Here is a 22,940-nt window from a genome sequence, read left to right on the forward strand (position 1 = left end):
GTCCCAGGTCACATGGATGGGATAGTACATCCGATGGCAGAAAGGGGTTAATAGAAGAGTACTAACAATTCTATCCATGTGTGTATGTCTAACTGTTGCAGAAAACCCACTGGGGTAGATTTACAAAAAATGTCTAATTCTTAGACCATGTAGACTAGACAGGCCGGATTCACATTTGCGGTTGTGTCCGCAGCGTTTCTGATGCATACATCAGCATGCGTCGTGTTTTCATATCTTTTACATTGTGGACTCAGGTACATGCATGCGTTCGCCTGCGTTTGCTTACGCATGCGCCGTTTCACGTTGTGCGGCGGTTTGCGACTACCGCACCATGTTGCATTTTTTTGAAACGTCAAAAATCCAACAAATATGCGCAGGCATGCGCATGCGGATGAGTGCGTTAAAAAATGCATTACTGTCTATGGGAAATCATGCGTACGCATGTCCTGGCATACGCATGCGTTTGATGCGCTTGCGTACTTTGGACTGCGCATGTCCAGGAACTGATTGAAACATGCCTACTGAGACGCCCTCCTGGAAATATCGAACGCATGTGCATAAAAATGCAAACGCAGGCAAAAAATACGCATGCAAACGCATGCACATGCAGTGTTTTTTCCGTCATGCGTAAACGCTGCATTAACATGCATTTGCATGCGTTTTTGCATGCATTTGCCCATGTGGATGATACGCTGTGGACTCAAACGCTAATGTGAACCTAGCTTTAACCGCTTGACCATCTTGGGTTTTTCTGTTGGGGTTTCATTTTTTGCTCCCCTTCTTCCCAGAGCCATAACTTTTTTATTTTTCCATCAATATGGCCATGTGAAAGCTTATTTTTTGTGGGTCGAGTTGTACGTTTCAACAGCACAATTGCTTTTACCATATAGTGTACTGGAAAACTGAAAAAAAAAATTCCGGTGAAATTGCAAAAAAAAAGTGAAATTCCATGTTCAATAAAAGCTAAAATTGACCTGCCATTATGATTCTCCAGGTCATTTCAAGCTCATAGATACCAAACATGTCTAGGTTCTTTTTTATTTGTGGTGAAAGAAAAATCCAAAGTTTGTAAAAAAAAAAAAAAAGTCGATATCTTCTGAGACCCGTAGGGTCTCCATTTTTTGGCTGGCCGAGCAGGCAATTTTATTAGTACTATTTTGATGTAGATATGATCTTTTGATCACCCATTATTGCATTTTAACGTGACCAAAAAAATGTAATTCTGGCGTTTTGATTTATATTCTCGTTATGAAACACATATTTTTAACTGCTATATATCTATCCATCTTTATAGCAGCCTGAATGAGCACTCAGTGTAGTGTTATTGGATTCCCTAAAACTAAATATTTCTATGTACTATTTTCATTATTATATTATTATCTATTATCTTTTCTTATTTTTTTCTTTTACATAGATAGGGACATAGAAAATAAAAAAAATATGTTTAACATGCAATGTTTTTCCCTAGTATATTCTTCACAGTGGCTCTAAGGCTAGTTTCACATTTGCGTCAGAATCCGCAGCGTTTAATCCGCATCCGCAAGTGCAGGAAAAAACACATATAAACACGTACAAACGCGGCATTTTTTAGAAGCATGCAGGAACGCATGCGGTTAAAAAAACAGCGTTTGCACGCTTTTCCATGAGCTTTTTCCTGCATTTGCGTTTTTGGTGCGCATGGTGACAAATTTTACAGGAGGAATCTAGAAAACCACACACCGCCAATGTGACTACAGAGGGTGTGTATTTTGGGATATCTTTATATAGACCCTTGAACGGCTGAAATCTTCAGATTTTGCTCCTGTATCCTGTGTCATGATGGATCTTCGCATGGAGAGCTTTTATTTCAACCTGGATTTAAGCATCAAGCTGTTTCTTGCTTGTGCGTTTGCTTGGGAGCAAGACAGAAATCGCGAAAGATGGAGAAGGAGACGGCGTAGGCGTTTTTGGAGACACCCCATTATTGAATTACGTGAGAGACGTGGAGCCTATCACACGCTGTTTGATGAGCTTAATGCCAACCCGGACAAATTCCCGGAATATACAAGGATATCGCAAGACTCCTTCCGGGATTTGCTTGCTCGTGTCCAAGGAGCCATCCGGAGACAGGACACCCGGATCCATAGAGCAATTCCACCAGAGGAACATCTCCTGGTTACATTAAGGTACGTAAGAAATCTAAGCCAATGGCAGTGCTAATTTTGGGTGTTCTGACATGTATTTTTTTGGTATTTTCCTTTATGTCTTTAGCATAACAACACCATAAATATAATTGATTTTAATGTGTTTTTTTTAATTTTCTTCCAAATTTCTGGCAACCGGAGAGAGTTTATCATCCCTCTACTTCCAATACCGGCTTGGAATATCCACCCTGTCCGGAATAGTTGCGGACACCTGCCGGGCTTTGTTGAATGTACTCTGGGATGAGTTTATACCCCTGCCCACCTTGAACATGTGAATTGGAATTGAGGAAAAATTCTGGAGTGTGTGATTTCCCCAACTGTTTGGGAGCGGTGGATGGAAAGCACATCCGCATTATCAAACCAGCCAGGATCTGAGTACTTCAACTATAAAAAATATTTTTCTGTTGTGCTCATGGCAATAGCAGATGCGGACTGTCGCTTCATCGCCGTGGACATTGGCGCTTTTGGCCGTGGCAACAATTCCCAGACTTTTAAGAACTCTGATATGGGCCGCCGTGTGTATGGCAAAAATTTTAATTTTCCACGGCCACGACCTCTCCCCAACACTCAAGGTCCACCAATGCCATTTGTGATGGTTGGGGATGAGGCCTTTCAGATGTGTGAAAACCTACTGAAGCCATATTCCAGTCAGGACTTAAACCACACTAAAAGGATCTTTAACTATAGACTGACCAGGGCCTGAAGAACAGTAGAGTGTACCTTTGGGATTCTAGTTTCAAAATGGCGCATTCTTGCATCAGCCATTAATCTAAAAATGGAGACAGTCGACGAGGTGATCAAAGCCTGTGTGGTTCTGCACAATTACATAATGGCTAAGGAGCGGCCCAACATTGAACTGGATGAACCAGTTGCACACCCACTGCCCGATTACCAGCATCACCTGCTGCGGTCAACTGCTGAAGTGGGCCACATGCGGAACCAATTTGCTGCCTTTTTTGATTCAGATATTGGACGTGTGTCACGGCAGGACAATGTTGTGTAAATGTCCTGTTGGGATTTTATTTGTACCAGTTATTTTCTTAAATGTTACTAATATTTCTCGTTAATAAACTTTATTTTTTGGTATCTTGACCGTGTCTCCTATGTATTTCCTCTACAAACCAAGGCTGTCCTCACACTAGCAGTATTTGGTCAGTATTTTACCTCAGTATTTGTAAGCCAAAACCAGGAGTGGGTGAAAAATGCAGAAGTGGTGCATATTTTTCTATTATACTTTTCCTCTAATTGTTCCACTCCTGGTTTTGGCTTACAAATACTGATGGAAAATACTGAACAAATACTGCTAGTGTGAAGGCAGCCTTAGGTTGTTAGTGGTAAGGTTGTTGGCGTCATTGTGTCCTGATTCTGTTCTGCAGTATCTATTGGACACCCCCGGAAGAAGGCACCGCGCCGAAACGCGCGTTGGGGTCCCTGGCAGTGTGGTCTCATTTGCAGGTAACATGATAGACTTATTTTAGGTGTTATACTTGTTGATACTTACTATCACTGGCACTGATGTGCAGGTTAAGGTGCTATACATTGCACTAACGCTATTCACTTATTCGGCTACTCTTTTCAGTATGCACCCTTGCACTTTATCAGGCAGTGCTGTTATTTACTGGTGGATTATTTACTATATGGTATAGCATCACAACAGTCTGTATTATAGTTACTACCTGCTGCCACCACACTGTCGGAGTTTGGTGATCATTGTCCTTGCCTGGTTTTGTTCTCCTTGTTTTTTGTTTACTGTTTTTTATTATTACCTTCTGGAGTTATACTTTAATAAAGATTGATTCATGTTTTACTTGGTTCTTCATAGTGCTGTCTCTCTTTTGGTTTATATAGTATCTATTGGACGTAGACTGAAGAGACGATGGCTGTTTAATACAAAACAGATCTATACTCATCAAGTCAGGTGTCAGAAATAATTAATTCATGATGCACATATAACAGCCTCATGAATTCACTATTTCTGACACATGTCCAGGTGAGCATAGATATGCCCTGCATGACCGCCATCGTCCCTTCACTTTGTGTGAAATAGATTACGTACACAAGAGAAAATGGAGTTTATACAAGGCAGATCTCTACTCACCAGGTCAGGTGTCCTAACTAATGAGTTTTTGGACACCTGACCTGTTGAGTATAGTTCTGCATTGTATTGCCGCTATTTTCTCTTCAGTCTGCAACACTAGTCACAGACTAAGCAGAATGAAGAGATTATGGAGAAAATACAAGTATAAATTATTTGGCCCACCTCTTATCTCTATACTAAAGACACACAAAGCTGCAGTCGTTTACTTGCTAACTACTGGAGCTATGATGTGGCCAAAAAATAAAGTGTGTGGCGCACGGTAGGTGTTGCCGGCGGCGAAATACACAAATAAACCACACATAATTGGGGGCAAAAAACAATAGTATTTATTTTGTTATACACAAAATTTTTATTTAACTGTGCCTGCTTGGGGTAGAGTGATGGAAACTGGGGGTGTGAAGCTGTGAGGCCTGGCTAAGTGTAAACGATGCATGGGTGGCAGGAGAAGGGGCAATTAAACTAGAGGGGTCTGTAGTTCGGGGATAGGGCTTGACACATGAGAGGCCTGAGACGCATTGGAAGGGTGAGACAAACCTGACATTACAGACACACTGGGAGGTGAGGGGGGAGGAATACTGATAGTACGCTGTTTTTTATTTTTTCTCCCTTTCTGGGATCGCCGGGTTCTGGGAAGCCTCGGTGGGCTCATATGTCGTGGCATGGTCGTGGTTGGTGACCTGTCAGGGTCCGGCTGCACTGTGCTCATAGAGCGTGCAACCAAGCCAGAGTCCATAGTGCTCGTAAAGCGTGCAGCCATGCCAGAGTCCGTAGTGCTCGTAGAGCGTGCAGTCATGCCAGAGTCTATAGCGCTTGTAGAGCGGAAGACCATGCCTGCTGCATCGTGGTGGAGGAGCGGAAAGCCAGGCCAGGGTCCACTGTGCTCGTAGAGCGGAAGGCCATGCCTGGGTCCTGCTGCATCGTGGTGGAGGTGGAGCGGAAGGCCATGCCAGGGTCCTGCTGCTGCATCGTGATGGCGGTACGGAAGGCCATGCCAGGGTGCTGCTGCTGCATCGTGGTGTCAGTGGAGGAGGTCTAAGCAGGAGCAGCGGTTGTCATGGTGGTGGCAGTGGGCTGTCCTACAGCACTTGGCATGGTGGTGGTGCTGTACTGGTGTCCGGCAGTGCTAGGAATAGAGGTGGCCGTGCAGTGGTATGCAGCAGAGGTCGGCATTGAGGTTAATCGTGACAGTGAAGGCACAGGTGGATATGCCGCCACTGTCTGCTGAAAATACCGACTCTGCTGCATAGCCTGCACGTAAGCCAGCATTGCAGGCCTGCATGACACTAAGCTGGAGACCAGGAGTAAGGTGTTCCGACATGCCCTGTTCAATTTGGTTAAAAAAAAAATGATGTGCTGGCCTCTGGAGGTCGGCTTTTACTTGGTCAAGGCTTTTGGTGACCTCCTGGATACGTGTATTCATGTGGCTAATGGCAATATCCATTCGGTCACCCAAAGCCTTGAGTCCATTGTGAAAAACCGAGCTCAAGTGCAAAAACTCGGGCATGAGGGACCTGTCCGATGCCCTCTGCCGCTGCCGGGAAGAGCCCCAAAAAAAAGGGGCAGAGGACTGGGAAAGGGGAAGACCTGATGGACCAGCTTCCTGGTCTCCAGTTAGTGTGGCAGACCCACTTGCTGCAGCGCTGCAGGATGGCTTGGACGGGTCCGTGGCTGTCTGATGAAGGACCGCTCCAGAACCTGGGCCAACAGTGCTGCTCCATGTGTTGTGAAAAAAGGAAAAAACTATTAATACCAAAAATTTACCAAACGCCAACTCCTGTTGGATAGAAACATACAGATTATGGCAATACAACACAACCTAATGACCAGGAGAAATACTTACTTTCTCTGGGCAAGGACCGGTCTTAAAAATGCCAGAATGTGATGGTATTTGTACTTTTGGATCCTTGCTCCAGAACCACTGGGAACACGGCTCTCTTGACGCAGGTCCTTGTTGATGCGGTCCTTCATCGAACGCCAAGGTGTTTTGACTTTGAGCACTGTTGAAAAAAACAAAAAATTAATGTTAGACAATGGACTTTTGGCCATGCTCACACAACTGTGTGTGATAAGACAAACTCCTGAGAGTTTCTCTCATCACACACAGTTGTGTGAGCACAGCCAAGGTCTCTGCTGCTTCAGACTGCATTGCAATACTTACAAAATGCATTTCGGACCCAAGTAGGGGCGTGGTCCCATCCATCCCACATCGCTTTGGCCACCTCATTCCATAGGTGCCGGATCGTCACTGTCACGCTGTCTGCGGCGATAAAGGGGCAGGACGGCGTATTGGAACCCGCACCTGTCCCTGCCACTATAAGGGACCCTGACTTTCCCTTATCTCGGGGGTACCTATGAAGGTTAGGAGGCCCGAGCCGCCAGCGTATCCCTGTATCCCCCTGTGCAGACCCTATCAGTGACCCCCTTTCTCCCCCAAGAGAGGTGGACTGCACCAGAGTAAAAATAACACCAAAACAGAGTATACAGAAAAGGAAAAGGTAAACCACACTTAGCTTAATGCTGCAAGGCACAGCACTGCAGGAAGAAACACCAGATGAAACGAACACAGCAGTAGAGCAACAGTTCCCAGCTAGCTCCTACTCCCGGCTTGGTCGCTGAAGAATGAACTAACACCGACAGTCAGCTGATGAACCAGGTGACCTTTTAAAGGATGGAGGGAGTGGTCACCACAAACATCAGCTGAGCCAGCAGCAATGCAATAACACGAGCGGCCACCAGAGGGGGAAAAACTGCATTAATCCCCGATGCAATAACACGAGCGGCCACCAGAGGGGAAAAAACTGCATTGACCCCCGATGACCAAAAAGGAAAAAAGGTATTAAACTGAAGCAAACCAGATCTGCCACAAATCCAAAATTGGATCGTGACAGTACCCCCCCTTCAATGAGGGGCCTCTGGACCCTCAACACAGGACCTCACCAGTAAACAACCTACAGTGAGAACGTCTCGATTCACCAGAGTTCACCTCCCCAGTCACCTGACCCTTAGGTTTACGTTGGACACAGCACATTGGAGATGACAACGTAGGCGGCACAAATCTCCAGAGCGCCGACCTGTGGAATGAGTTGTGTATGGGCATTACAGAGGGTAACTCCAACTGGTAAGTCTTCGGACCGAGAATGGCTGACACCCGGTATGGCCTGATTACCCTCGAACTCCAGATTCCAGTTCCACACTTCCACCTGATATTTTTGGTGGACACCCATACGTAATCATTCACACACAGGTCCGGACCTGAACGTTTATTTTCACGCATGCGTCTGCCACAAGATGGTGAACTCTTTATAGAACTGACAACAGAGGCGTCCCCCTGTGTCACCAAACTCACACTCCCACTATGCACCTAGGGAACCACCACCCTCCTCCGACCCCTCCTCCTAAGAGGTCTCTGACATACCGGGTTAGAATGTAATGAGGGTAGAGTCTTGCCCCTACTCCCTTCAAACACCCCTAGTGCCCCCACAGGAGAAGAAGGGGTAGGTTGTAGAAGGACGGCAGAGATCGTAGCTCCTGGACAGCACTCCTTACACGACTGACCCCAGTTGACTACTTCTTTGGACCGCCAGTCTATGACCGGGTTGTGTTTACTCAACCAAGGGAGACCAAAGACAATGGGAGTTGGTATGTTCTCCAAGACGTAGAATGACAGGAACTCTTCATGACAAGCCCCTATATGCAAATGTATCTTGTCAACGACTTGGGTAATGCTCCCCTGGCTGAGCGGGACAGAGTCAATGGCCTGAACGCTTAGAGGTCTAGCTAGCGACCTACTCATTAGGCCATGGTTCTGGACAAAATGAGCATCCACCAAATTGACTCCTGCTCCACTGTCCACAAGCACCGGAATATTCTCAGTTACCCCACCTACAACCACCTCAGCAGGTAAGGTACACTGAGACGAGAAAATGGAGGAAATATACACTCCCTGGTCGCTTCCCTCCACACAACCTGGGGGACGTGGCTTTTTAGATGGAACAGGTATCTTGGCACGAGCTGGGCAGACATTGATAAAATGACCAGTCTGCCCACAGTAAAAATATGCCCCCACACCACGGCGAACCCCAGACAACCCCGTTTGGGAAGCAACTCCTCCCACCTGCATGGGTTCGTCCACCTGGTCAGGCGTGTCCTCCTCCCTAGCAAGGACTACCGGGGGCACATTTGGTGTATGCCTCTCCCTCAAACGTCTATCCACCCGAATGGCAAGGGACATGGCGGCCTCCAATGACTTGGGAGCGGCGTACTGTACCAGAGTATCTTGCAACCTAGGGGACAGACTCTGCACAAAATGACTCCTAAGGGCCGGGTCATTCCACTGTGTGTCAGTGGCCCACCTCCTGAACTCTGAACAGTACTCCTCCACCGGCCGAGCCCCCTGCTTGATCTTGTGGAGTCGGGATTCCACCAAAGAGACGCCGTCCGGGTCACCATATACCAGAGCCAGAGCCGCAAAAAACTCGTCCACTGACCGTAGAGATGGAGAACCGGTCGGCAGGGAGAAGGCCCAGGATTGGGGATAATCTTTAAGAAGGGAAACTATGATTCCCACCCGTTGTTCCTCACTCCCTGATGAACGAGGGCGGAGCCTGAAGTATAACTTGCAGGCCTCCTTAAAAATCAAAAATTTATCTCTCCCTCCAGAGAACATTTCAGGAAGAGATATCTTGGGCTCTGGTTGAGCATGTCTCTGGGCCAAAGCCCCAAACCCCACCAACTGCTGCAGCTGCTGCACCACCTCACCACGAAGCACCTTAAACTCATCTGTGAGGGTCTGAAGCAGTTGGGCAAAGGCCTGAATTTGAGCCATAGCTCACCCAAAAAAATGTGAAGGTCGGTGTTAATGGCACGCCGTCTACGGCGATAAAGGGGCAGGACGGCGTATTGGAACCCGCACCTGTCCCTGCCACTATAAGGGACCCTGACTTTCCCTTATCTCGGGGGTACCTATGAAGGTTAGGAGGCCCGAGCCGCCAGCGTATCCCTGTCTCCTGTGCAGACCCTATCAGTGACCCCCTTTCTCCCCCAAGAGAGGTGGACTGCACCAGAGTAAAAATAACACCAAAACAGAGTATACAGAAAAGGAAAAGGTAAACCACACTTAGCTTAATGCTGCAAGGCACAGCACTGCAGGAAGAAACACCAGATGAAACGAACACAGCAGTAGAGCAACAGTTCCCAGCTAGCTCCTACTCCCGGCTTGGTCGCTGAAGAATGAACTAACACCGACAGTCAGCTGATGAACCAGGTGACCTTTTAAAGGATGGAGGGAGTGGTCACCACAAACATCAGCTGAGCCAGCAGCAATGCAATAACACGAGCGGCCACCAGAGGGGGAAAAACTGCATTAACCCCCGATGACCAAAAAGGAAAAAAGGTATTAAACTGAAGCAAACCAGATCTGCCACAAATCCAAAATTGGATCGTGACAGTCACGTTGTCCGAGTGCTGTGGAACCCGGGTGTCCCACAACGGGACTCGCTCATGGACCAGGGAGATGAGGATATCGTTGTCAATGAGGTCCTCATCCCGTTCTGGAACCTAAAACATAAATGAAGACATTAAATGTTGTATACATTAACATAAGGAAAAGAAGGAAAACAGAGGCTGAGAAATGGCATGAATAAGATAAGTCAAGAAAACTGTAAAGAAAGAGTAAAGTAAAGAAAGGAAGATTCAAGAATACTAAAGTGAGGATACAGTAAACAGTCAGCCTTGTATACTTACACGCTGCCGCCTTGACACTCGACCATGACCCTGCTGCTCCTGCCCAGCCTCTGCCGCAGTAGAAGAAGTGCTCTAAAAAAATGAAAAAAAAAATTGTTATACGTGTAGATGTGACAATGAATACTTACCAATCTGAGGAGGTGAGTACTCACTTCACTGACATGTTCGGCTTCAGAAGGCCCAGGACGTTGCTCCTCATAAGAAGAAGAAGAAGACATTCTGATGCATGCAGAAAGAAAGAAATGGAAGAAATTAGGACATGAAGAGACAGAAAATAGAAAATAAAGGCATTGGCTAGGATATACTCACATTGTTCTGAGTGTAGATTCCTTCCTGTGTCTGCCCTGCTGCGTCTGGAAAGCTTCCACTCCCTCCCTTTATCACCTTGTATGTGGGGGGTGGCTAATCAGTGTCTAGACATGTTTTTCTCTGGTGCAACGAATGCGTTCACGAACGCAAGCAAACGCATGTACATGCGGCCGCAAGCGTTCACATAGACAGCAAAGCAGTTTTTTGGTGCATTTCTATCGCTAACAACCGCATACGTTTCAAGTCGGCAAATTGACGCCTCTAAAATTACTACATGTAGCGTTTACCGCACCAAACCGCAGACGAAACGACGCATGCGACGTCAAACGCGGCAAAACGCAATCAAACGCAGACACTTGCGTTCCTAATGTTAAATATAGGAATACACAATTCATGCGGATTATTACAGATGAAACGCTGCGGACACAACCACAAATGTGAAACCGGCCTAAATGTGAATCTTTGCATAGTCTATAATTATTCTGCACATTTAATGAACATAAAAGGTGGAGACAATTTGTAGCTACATTGCATTATCCAGTTACTGATCATGAGTTACAACCTGTGTTGTAGGGTTATTTCAACCTCAGCAAGTTATCACCTATCCAAGAAAACCTAAATGGCCTTTTTCAGCGGAGCGATGGCAGAGCATTTTTATTAAAGGGAACCTGAGTGAGTGCTGGCATAAGATAATTACATTTCTTATTGTTACTTCTATAAGCTTAAAGGGAACTTGACAGCTGATACATGTGTAAAGTGTTTGAGAGCGCTTGTCGCGACTGAACTGCTGTCCGCTTGCGCTCTGGCACTTTACAGACAAGGGGTGTCCCAATCCCAGTGTGCTGTAAGGTGTGATGTGCATCACACTCACTTGTAGGCTGCAGGTCTCTGCTGCCTCCAGGCCTCCTTCCTCAGGAGCCAATTAACACAATACATGGGATGCCAGGTTCTTTGCAACAGTCAAACTTTTACCAAACAGTCCAAGTTCATCAGGTGGCTACAGGTGGGATAGGGCACAGCAATTCAGACTTCCTTCCTCCTTACGACAATTTCTCTTCTTTTCTGCAACACATTCATTCTGGACTACCCCAAAGCCTGCTGGCTCAATCAGCCTTAGGCTGCCGTCACACTAGCAGTATTTGGTCAGTATTTTACATCAGTATTTGTAAGCCAAAACCAGGAGTGGAACAAATAGAGGAAAAGTATAATAGAAACATGTCACCACTTCTGCAGCCTTAGGAGTTAGGCTTCTTTCACACTAGCGTCGGGCCCGGCCCGTCGCAGTGCGTCGGGCCGAGGTTACCGACGCTAGCGTTGCCTCCGCCGCACAACGGGTGCAGCGGATGCTGCTTTTCAGCGCATCCGCTGCCCCATTGTGAGGTGCGGGGAGGTGGGGGAGGAGTTCCGGCCGCGCATGCAATCCGTCGCAATGCGTCGCGTAATGTTAGTCAATGGAGAAAAAACGCATCCTGCAAACACTTTTGCAGGATGCGTTTTTTCTGCAAAACGACGCATTGTGACGGATTGCAGTTAACGCTAGTGTGAAAGTAGCCTTACTTGTTCACTCCAGCAGTGCAACCGGGACTGGCCACCTGCCCCGCATATAACTCCATGTCCACCAACCTTGTGATGTAGGAAAACCAGGTGCGTGGCATGGTACCTGGCCCGAGCCCTAGGATCCAGAGGCTGTTGGAAACTCCATGAGGGTTCTCCTAGCAACCCACCCCACCTAAAGGTGGACTACACCATGCACTTCACTAGCTGACACTGAACTCCCTCTATCACAGATGTGCCCCATTCTTATCAGCACTAGTGCTGTCCCACTGGGCTAATCCTCACCTTAATTATTTCCTATCTGCATGCTAACCTGTTCTGTATCCTATGCTGTCCTAAGCTTATCCTAATGCTATATTCACATTATGCTCTAACATTTTACCATAATACATTACATCACATTATACTAGACACAAGTTACTTTCACATATAAAACCACATGACGGTATTGCCATAGTGCGTCTGTTGTCTTCTAGGGGCAGGAACAGGGTAAGACAGTCCACACCACTACACATGATGCCCTATCAACAGGCAGCATGTATCAGGCACTGACTGCATTATCTCAGGTGGGTATGTTTGACTCTGAAATGCTGCAGGATGGAGTCGCACAGGACTCTAGATGGACAAGCATGTCCCCAGTGGCTTTTCCCCACCGACTTCCTGGAGTGGAAGGTCTCTCCCTGAGAAGGAACACATGCAGAGACCTGTCACTCCAGGGCAGCAGACTCTTGCTTTGTAAAGAGAATAATTCACACGTATAAGGCCACGTTCATATGTTCAGCATTTGGTTAGTATTTTACATACCGTATATACTCGAGTATAAGCCGAGATTTTCAGCCCAAATTTTTGGGCTGAAAGTGCCCCTCTCGGCTTATACTCGAGTCAAGGTGGGTGGCAGGGTCGGCGGGTGAGGGGGTGAGGGCGCTGAGGTATACTTACCTAGTCCCAGCGATCCTGGCGCTCCCCCTGCCGTCCCACGGTCTTCTGTGCTGCAGTTCTTCCCCTCTTCAGCGGTCACGTGGGACCGCTCATTAGAGAAATGAATAGGCGGCTCCACCTCCCATAGGGGTGGAGCCGCCTATTCATTTCTCTAATCAGCGGTAACGGTGACCGCTGATAGAGAAAGAAGCTGCGGCACCCGGAGACCGTGGGACAGGCAGAGGGAGCCGGACGTCGGGACCAGGTAAGTATGTCATATTTACCTGTCCCCGTTCCAGCCGCCGGGCGCCGCTCCATCTTCCCGGCGTCGTTCCGCTCCGCTCTAACTCTTCAGGTCAGAGGGCGCGATGACGCATATAGTGCGCGTGGCGCCCTCTGCCTGATCAGTCAGTGCAGAGACGCTGGGACCGGACGCCGGAACAAGACGCCGGGAGCTGCAATCAAGAGAGGTGAGTATGGCTTTTTTTTTTTTATTGCAGCAGCGGCACAGATTTATGTGGAGCATCTCTGGGGCAGTATGAACGGTGCAGAGCACTATATGGGGCACTACTATGGGACAATATGAACGGTGCAGAGCATATATGGGACAATATGAACGGTGCAGAGCATATATGGGGCAATATGAACGGTGCAGAGCACTATATGGGGCACTACTATGGGACAGTATGAACGGTGCAGAGCATATATGGGACAATATGAACGGTGCAGAGCATATATGGGACAATATGAACGGTGCAGAGCATATATGGGGCAATATGAACGGTGCAGAGCACTATATGGGGCACTACTATGGGACAGTATGAACGGTGCAGAGCATATATGGGACAATATGAACGGTGCAGAGCATATATGGGACAATATGAACGGTGCAGAGCATATATTGGGCAATATGAACGGTGCAGAGCACTATATGGGGCACTACTATGGGAAAATGTATGAACGGTGCAGAGCACTATATGGGGCACAGATATGGGGCAGTATGAACGGTGCAGAGCACTATATGGGGCACAGATATGGGGGCAGTATGAACGGTGCAGAGCATATAGGGCACAGATATGGGGCAGTATGAACGGTGCAGAGCATATAGGGCACAGATATGGGGCAGTATGAATGGTGCAGAGCACTATATGGGGCACAGATATGGGGCAGTATGAACGGTGCAGAGCATATAGGGCACAGATATGGGGCAGTATGAACGGTGCAGAGCACTATATGGGGCACAGATATGGGGGCAGTATGAACGGTGCAGAGCACTATATGGGGCACAGACATGGGGCAGTATGAACGGTGCAGAGCACTATATGGGGCACAGATATGGGGCAGTATGAACGGTGCAGAGCATATAGGGCACAGATATGGGGCAATATGAACGGTGCAGAGCACTATATGGCAGAGCTATGGGGAAATATGAACGGTGCAGAGCACTATATGGCAGAGCTATGGGGAAATATGAACGGTGCAAAGCACTATATGGCACAGCTATGGGGCAATAATGAACGGTGCAGAGCACTATATGGCACAGCTATGGGGAAATAATGAACGGTGCAGAGCACTATATGGCACAGCTATGGGGAAATAATGATCTATTTTTATTTTTGAAATTCACCGGTAAATGCTGCATTTCCACCCTAGGCTTATACTCGAGTCAATAGGTTTTCCCAGTTTTTTGTGGCAAAATTAGGGGGGTCGGCTTATACTCGGGTCGGCTTATACTCGAGTATATACGGTAATTATTTGTAAGCCAAAATCAGGATTAGGTGTAATACAGAAGTGGTGACATGTTTCTATTATACTTTTCCTCTGATTGTTCCAGTCCTGACCTACAAATCCTGAGGTAAACTACTGACCAAATACTGAATGTGTGAACGTGGCCTAATGAGGAATTACTAATATACAAGTGAGGTTCACCAAAATGAAATAAACTTCCCTCCTCCAAAGTAATCATAGAATTCACTGAATAAACAAATAAAATATTATTACAATGATGTAGAAGGACTAAATTACCTTCCCATGGTCTCTAATATAGAATCTGTCAGGTCGTACGTAGGCATTACAATATCTTTCGTTTCTAGAGATCCACACCAGGAGAAAATGGGGTGAAAGGGGGATACCTTCTGCTTCTCCAATGGCCAGTCCCCTAAATTTACAAAGAATTCAATATCTGGAAGCTTCACCTGTAAGATGAATACATTGGAATCATAATATATTTTACTGTACAGTCATCTCAATGGATATTGAAAGTGTCAGTCCTATAAATCTGTCATATTATTGGAAAGTAGAAGAACTTGTGGAGCCTCCAAATTAACATTTACACTATCTAATATATAATTGCCTAGAATACTACTTCCTGCAATTTGTGCCAACTTCCTGTCCGGAGCTAATGTCCGGAGCTAATGTCCGGAGCTAATGTCCGGAGCTAATGTCCGGATATAAGTGACGTCAGCAGTGTCCAGTGTCTGATTGGTTGCCGCCTGCTGCGAGCGACCAATCAGAAACGTGCCGTACTGTGACACACTCCGCCCGCCATTTTGGTGTGATTTTTGAATTTTTACCTCACAGCAAGTTTCTACTGCGTGGAGGCGGGCCCAGTGACGTTGCTCTTCAAGCTCCTGCCGAATTTCGTCAAAAAAATGATAATACCATTTACCAAAACTATATATATTTAGTTGTGAAGTGGTTCAGTGACATTTTCACACCAATTTTGAACTTTTGTTTGGTGTTTTCTCCATATACTGCCTATTATTTTTGTTCTTTCTTACTATTATTTATTAATTGTATTATTCTTACATTTGAATAAATAAAGTATATATGGATTCTAGACTCCCGATTCTTTAGAATCGGGCTGCCATCTAGTACTATTATAAAACCATCTCTCCACAAGATATATTCCACATTATATTCATTGGTATATGCTGCCACCTGCTGAAACCTTACATTGCTTTTACAATGATAAGAAATGACAGAATACACTAAGTTCTGCACGTTACCCCAGTGTTTCCAACTAGTGTCATGTGAGCTACATTTGGCTCTTAGTCCAGTTACATGAGGCTTTTAGGCTGCGAATGCAAAATCATGTCACTGTCACCTTGCCCTATTGTCAGTGCTGTAGATCTGGACTGTCTATGCTGCTTGTTACCTTCACTCTGTAGGTTTCAACTGACGAGATGAAATGGAAATTGTCTGGACAGCACGAACTAGAGAGCTGTGGATGCAGAAGTCAAACAGTCCAGTTCCCACCCAGACATTAAAGGTACCTTCACACATAACGATATCGTTAACGATATCGTTGCTTTTTGTGACGTAGCAACGATATCATTAAGGAAATCGTTCTGTGTAACAGCGACCAACGATCAGGCCCCTGCTGGGAGATCGTTGGTCGCTGAGGAAAGTCCAGAACTTTATTTCGTCGCTGGACTCCCTGCAGACATCGCTGGATCGGCGTGTGTGACACCGATCCAGCGATGTCTTCACTGGTAACCAGGGTAAACATCGGGTTACTAAGCGCAGGGCCGCGCTTAGTAACCCGATGTTTACCCTGGTTACCAGCGTAAAAGTAAAAAAAACAAACACTACATACTTACCTACCGCTGTCTGTCCCCGGCGCTCTGCTTCTCTGCACTCCTCCTGCACTGGCTGTGAGCGTCGGTCAGCCGGAAAGCAGAGCGGTGACGTCACCACTGTGCTTTCCGACCGCTGTGCTCACAGCCAGTGCAGGAGGAGTGCAGAGAAGCTGAGCGCCGAGGACAGACAGCGGTAGGTAAGTATGTAGTGTTTGTTGTTTTTACTTTTACGCTGGTAACCAGGGTAAACATCGGGTTACTAAGCGCGGCCCTGCGCTTAGTAACCCGATGTTTACCCTGGTTACCCGGGGACCTCGGGATCGTTGGTCGCTGGAGAGATGTCTGTGTGACAGCTCTCCAGCGACCAAACAGCGACGCTGCAGCGATCGACATCGTTGTCGGTATCGCTGCAGCGTCGCTGAGTGTGACGGTACCTTAAGTGAAGAGTTAAATAAACACAACACAACAAGAATCTAGAATCTGAGTATGCTGCGATTGTCCTCGTAAATCGGACGAGGCTCGCCAATGCAAGTCAATGGGTACGAGAAAAAAAAAAATCGCACGACACTCGGACCATGTAAGTGCCATCTGATTTTTACACACCCATGTCCTTGAAAACCCGACATTTCATCTGCCACGTAAAATAAAATCACAATGTGACCCGACACAATAGAATAGATAGACATATACACATAAAATAGATAGATATAAAGATGTCAGTGACACATACAATTAGTACAGTGTGTTTGCAGCTTACTGTACATGTATTTTAATAAATGATTATTTTTCGGAAAAAAATGGCATGGGTTCCTGAGTAATTTTCATAACCAGCAGAGGGAAAGCAGATAGCTGGGGGTAGATGATATAGCTTGGGAAGGGGGTAATACCCATAATACCAATGATGACTGACTTTGGCCTTGTACATACACTTCAAAATCCTGTTGTTCATTGAACCTTATTGTGAACACTCTACCATCACATGGAATGAACTTTGAAGTCATAAATTTAAAGGAGCCTCAGTCAGCATAAACTGCATGTGCATATAAAGGGTTCCCAACTTAAAAATGGGGTCAACGGAATGCAGCAGTGGCATTGTATTAGCTCTACCATGCTATTCATTGTCTATAGGTCCCCAGCAGTCCCTTACACGCTTAATGTTGCAGTGTAGCCCATGCATTACCATCGCTCCATTCAGATTTTTTCTCAGAGTCGATGGCAGGCCCATCAGTGGGAGCTCAGGGATCACCAAATTATCAAGACTAAATTGATATGAAGAGCAATTTAAGAGATGAAGTATCGCAATATTAACAGCATAGCTGCCAGAGTGCAGGCATAAGAGAGAGTAATGAGATATCACCCAGAGGCAAATCCATAAGTCAGGTCAGCACCCTGACAACCCCATGTCTATCGTAGTTAGTTATAGTTTCATCAGAGAAAGCATCAAACCCCATTTAGTCTATTAGGGCTTAAGGTACCTTCACACATAACGATAGTGTTAACGATATCGTTGCTTTTTGTGACGTAGCAACGATATCGTTAAGGAAATCGTTCTGTGTGACAGCGACCAACGATCAGGCCCCTGCTGGGAGATCGTTGGTCGCTGAGGAAAGTCCAGAACTTTATTTTGTCGCTGGACTCCCTGCAGACATCGCTGGATCGGCGTGTGTGACACCGATCCAGCGATGTCTTCACTGGTAACCAGGGTAAACATTGGGTCACTAAGCGCAGGGCCGCGCTTAGTAACCCGATGTTTACCCTGGTTACCAGCGTAAAAGTAAAAAAAAACAAACACTACATACTTACCTACCGCTGTCTGTCCCCGGCACTCTGCTTCTCTGCACTCCTCCTGCACTGGCTGTGAGCGTCGGTCAGCCGGAAAGCAGAGCGGTGACGTCACCGCTCTGCTTTCCGGCCGCTGTGCTCACAGCCAGTGCAGGAGGAGTGCAGAGAAGCTGAGCGCCGGGGACAGACAGCGGTAGGTAATTATGTAGTGTTTGTTTTTTTTTTTACTTTTACGCTGGTAACCAGGGTAAACATCGGGTTACTAAGCGCGGCCCTGTGCTTAGTAACCCGATGTTTACCCTGGTTACCTGGGTACCTTGGGATCGTTGGTCGCTGGAGAGCTGTCTGTGTGACAGCTCTCCAGCGACCAAAAAGCGACGCTGCAGCGATCGACATCGTTGTCGGTATCGCTGCAGCGTCGCTGAGTGTGAAGGTACCTTTAGTCACCTACCTTGATTATTTCCACTGGTTAGTGGAAATGGTTAACCATAATGGTTATGGTTAGCCCTCATCGTTTGTTTGCCTTGGGCTATCTGGGCTATTTTTGTGGTAATATCTGTTTATATACATTGGTGATTGTTTAGGGAGCGACATGACCTGTTAGGCCACATTGGATCCTCTTGGTAATACATTACTTAATCAAAGTTGTGCCACATTCTAATATCTTATGTATTTCTGTTGGTTGACACTTGAGTTATAGTCCAATTTCTGCCAAACTACCATTATGCTTTAGTAGATGTGATATAGCAATTATGTCTGTTAATTATTGACGAGATTTTGTTGATATCCAGTCTGCTCATGTACGCAACATACCGTACTTTGGCAATATACTAGTATCTGATATAGCCGTACACTGCCCATTTTTGCAACTTACTGAGGGCACATCAGGTCTTAGCATTAATATTTTATGGGTTTTATGGTGCTGTTACTGTATATTGTATCAGTAAAGTTTTGGATTATTTTAGGTACGCGCTGTTAGGGCTAGCGGAATGCACCGAGTAAATATAGATGTTTTTATTGTTATTGGTGCGTTTGCAACCCGGGGTCCACCGTGCAGGAGAACCTGCTGCTAGCAAACGGCGGCACTATATGGCGGTATGGACTAACTCAGTTAATTCACAGAGTAGCCGTGAAAGCAAAGTACTGTGCCCTGTTAGACTTCACAGAGGCACAACTGCCCAAAAAGAGAGCAGTCAGTGGTCACGCATGCACACAAAACTCCTCGCCGGAGGTGCCAGCATTCTAGGGGCTTATTTCAGCCAGGTCCCTGAATACATACAAACACAATCTCCTCGCCGGAGGTGCCAGCATTCTAGGGGCTTATTTCAGCCGGGTCCCTGAACACACTCTTACGTGACCACACTGGCGCAAAGCACATAACATAGAACATTACTAGCGCATGGCAGTGCGGCCATGCGAGCCTTAAATAGTTGCAGCACGCACAGGACCTTCCTAGAAGGACCAATGAGAGGCTGCCACAAAGCCAGAGCACCTACAGGACCTTCCTGAAAGGACCGATGGACTTAGCTGCAGTATCTGACCATGTGACCCTCGATCTCCACTGAGAGATCTTACTCTGGGCATGCTCAGAACGAGAAAAGCAGGACTTAGTCCTAGAAGCGTCTGCTTGCCGTTGCCCAGCACTGGCTTCAATGGCAGAAGCAGGAAAAGCAGCAGTAACTCTTTGTACAGAGTGGGACTGAGCAAGACGCTGGGACTGACGTCTCCGCTGAGCAGGCTCCACTGTGGCAGGAGAAGAATGGGAGACCACAGCGGAGATGGCCCGAGATTCCCCCTGTGCAGAGGTGGGAACTCGACCCCTAACATGACCCCCCCCCCTCCTTGGGCCTCACTACGTTCGAAGGCAGCAATGAGCTGCGGAGCCCGAATGTGCTCAGGAGGCTCCCAGGACCTATCCTCAGGACCGTAACCCTTCCAGTCCACCAAATAAAATTTTTTGCCACAAACCACCTTACACCCCAAAATAGCGTTCACCTCGTAATCGTCCGTAGACGAACCCGATGTCCCAGCAGATGACTCAGAACACCGGGACATGTATACGGGCTTAAGGAGGGACACATGAAAGGTGTCGGTGATACCTAGGCGTGGAGGAAGGGCTAGACGGTAGACCTCAGGATTAACCTGTTCGAGTCTCTTGAAGGGACCCAAGTAGAGAGGAGCAAAATTAGTAGACTGAACACGCAGCCTGATGTTACGAGCAGAGAGCCACACTAAGTCGCCAGGAGCAAAGGTCGGGGCAGGGCGCCGATGTGCATCAGCGGAGGACCTCATCCTCTCCTTGGAGGCTCGGATGGCATCCTGAGTGCGGTCCCAAATGTCTCGTGCCTCCACTGCCCAGTCTGCCACCCTGGAGTCAGCAGAGGACATGGGCATAGGCACAGGAACCCGCGGATGCTGGCCGTAATTAAGGAGGAAAGGAGTCTGACCGGTGGAGTCAGCTACAGCGTTGTTAAGGGCAAACTCTGCCCACGGTAACAAGGATGCCCAGTCATCCTGCCTGGCAGAAACAAAATGTCGTAAATAAGTGACCAGAGTCTGATTGGCTCTCTCAAACAACCCATTCGTCTCGGGATGATAAGCCGAGGAGAGATTTAACTCAATACTGAGTAAACGACAAAGCTCCCTCCAGAATCGAGACGCAAACTGGGGACCCCGGTCACTGACAATCTTGTGCGGCATACCGTGTAAGCGAAGGATATGCTTGATGAACAAGACTGCCAGAGCCCGTGCAGAAGGTAGCCGTGGAAGAGGCACCAAAAGAACCATTTTGGAAAAATGGTCGGTGATCACCCAGATAATGGTGCAGCTACGAGACTTGGGTAAGCCCACCACAAAGTCCATCCCGACCATCTCCCAGGGCCTGTCCGCCACCGGCAGAGGGTAAAGCAACCCAGCTGGCCGTTGCCGAGGTGACAGGTTCTTGGCGCAAGAGACACACACCCGAACATAGTCTGCGACATCACGAGCCATATGCGGCCACCAGTATGTCCTCGCCAGTAACTCAGATGTCCTTTTGGAACCAAAATGTCCACCCACCCTGGACGAGTGTGCCCAAGAGAGAACCTCTGGTCGCATACTGGATGGTACAAAAGTCTTGCCCGGAGGCACAGACTCTAGCGAAACCGGGGCCACAGTTCTCAGGCTCTCGGTGGGGACAATAAGCCGAGGCTCCTCTTCCTCCTCCACAGATGACACAACGGAGCGAGAGAGAGCGTCAGCACGAATGTTCTTCTCCCAGACAGAAAATGGACGGTGAAATGAAACTGGGAGAAGAACAAGGACCATCTGGCCTGGCGAGAATTTAACCGCTGGGCTGTCTGCAGGTACACCAAATTTTTATGATCTGTGAAGATTTGGAAGGGAAAACGAGCTCCCACCAAGAGATGTCTCCACTCCGAGAAAGCCAACTTCATGGCTAGCAACTCCCTGTCCCCGATGGAATAATTCCTCTCTGCTGGTGAGAAGGTCTTAGAAAAGAAGAAGCAAGGATGCTTCCGACCTTGAGCATCCTTTTGGAAGAGGACTGCTCCAGCACCAACAGATGATGCATCCACCTCCATGATAAATGGCTTATCTACATCGGGGCGATGTAGGATGGGAGCGCTAGCGAAGTGTGACTTTATGGAGTTAAAGGCCTTGGAGACCTCCTCAGACCACAATTTGGGATTTGCCCCCTTCTTGGTGAGGGCAACCAAGGGAGCTACCAAAGTTGAGAAGTGCAGAATGAACTGGCGATAATAATTAATGAACCCCATAAAGCGCTGCACTGCTTTAAGAGAATGGGGTTCCTGCAAGTCCATCACAGCCTGTAGTTTGGCAGGATCCATAGCCAATCCCTGGGCGGAGATGATATAGCCTAGGAAAGGTAAGGACTCCTGCTCGAACATACACTTCTCCAACTTGGCTTGAGGGAGTTTGCCCATAGGAGGTCGAAGACTTTGCAAACATCTCTCCGGTGGGAGTAAATATCTGGAGAGTAGATGAGAATATCATCCAGATAGACTACGACCAAGGTGGAGAGCATATCCCGGAAGATGTCGTTCACAAAGTCTTAAATGGCTGGGGCATTACAGAGCCCGAAGGGCATCGCCAGATATTCATAGTGCCCATCCCTGGTGTTAAAAGCCGTCTTCCATTCGTCCCCCTCACGGATGCGAATCAGGTTGTAAGCACCCCGCAGATCTAATTTAGTAAATACCCTTGCTCCCCGAAGCCTATCGAAGAGCTCAGATATCAAGGGCAAAGGATACTTATTCTTAACGGTGATGGTGTTAAGACCCCTGCAGTCTATGCATGGACGCAGTTCCCCATTCTCCTTCTGCACAAAGAAGAACCCAGCCCCAGCAGGTGACACTGACTTCCTGATGAACCCTCTTGCCAGATTCTCATGAATGAACTGAGACATTGCCTCCGTCTCCGGGAGAGATAACTGATAGACTCGACCACCGGGGAGGCTCAGCACCAGGCAAAAGATCAATAGGGCAGTCATAGGGGCGATGGGGCGGAAGGGTCTCCGCCGCCTTTTTGGAGAACACGTCTGCATAAGACCAATATTGCTTGGGGAGAGAGGATAGATCTGCGGGTACCTCTGTAGTAGCAACCTGAACGCACTCCCTCTGACACCTACCCCCACAAGATTCACCTCATCCCAGAATTCTGCCTGAGGACCACTCGATATGAGGAGAGTGGTACCGTAGCCAAGGTATCCCCAACAGGACCTCATCAATTCTCTCAGGAATGACGAGCAGAGAT

General features: G+C 47.4%; 1 protein-coding gene and 1 long non-coding RNA gene across 8 annotated transcripts in view; one reads left to right on the forward strand and one right to left on the reverse strand.

Annotated features, from left to right (window-relative positions):
- The window catches only part of POGLUT2 (protein O-glucosyltransferase 2), a 279,270-nt gene that overhangs the window by 206,337 nt on the left and 49,993 nt on the right, over nucleotides 1–22,940 (reverse strand). For all 7 annotated transcript variants that reach the window (XM_069757956.1, XM_069757957.1, XM_069757955.1 and 4 more), the window contains exon 5: nucleotides 14,830–14,999. In XM_069757956.1, coding sequence (XP_069614057.1) covers nucleotides 14,830–14,999 — 170 coding nt within the window. The remainder of the gene's footprint in view (nucleotides 1–14,829; nucleotides 15,000–22,940) is intronic.
- Nucleotides 1–22,940, forward strand: part of LOC138670540 (uncharacterized) — a 119,579-nt gene that overhangs the window by 90,628 nt on the left and 6,011 nt on the right. The window lies entirely within an intron of this gene.

This window comes from Ranitomeya imitator, chromosome 3 (assembly GCF_032444005.1).
Source record: "Ranitomeya imitator isolate aRanImi1 chromosome 3, aRanImi1.pri, whole genome shotgun sequence".
NCBI classification, from domain to species: Eukaryota; Metazoa; Chordata; class Amphibia; order Anura; family Dendrobatidae; genus Ranitomeya; species Ranitomeya imitator.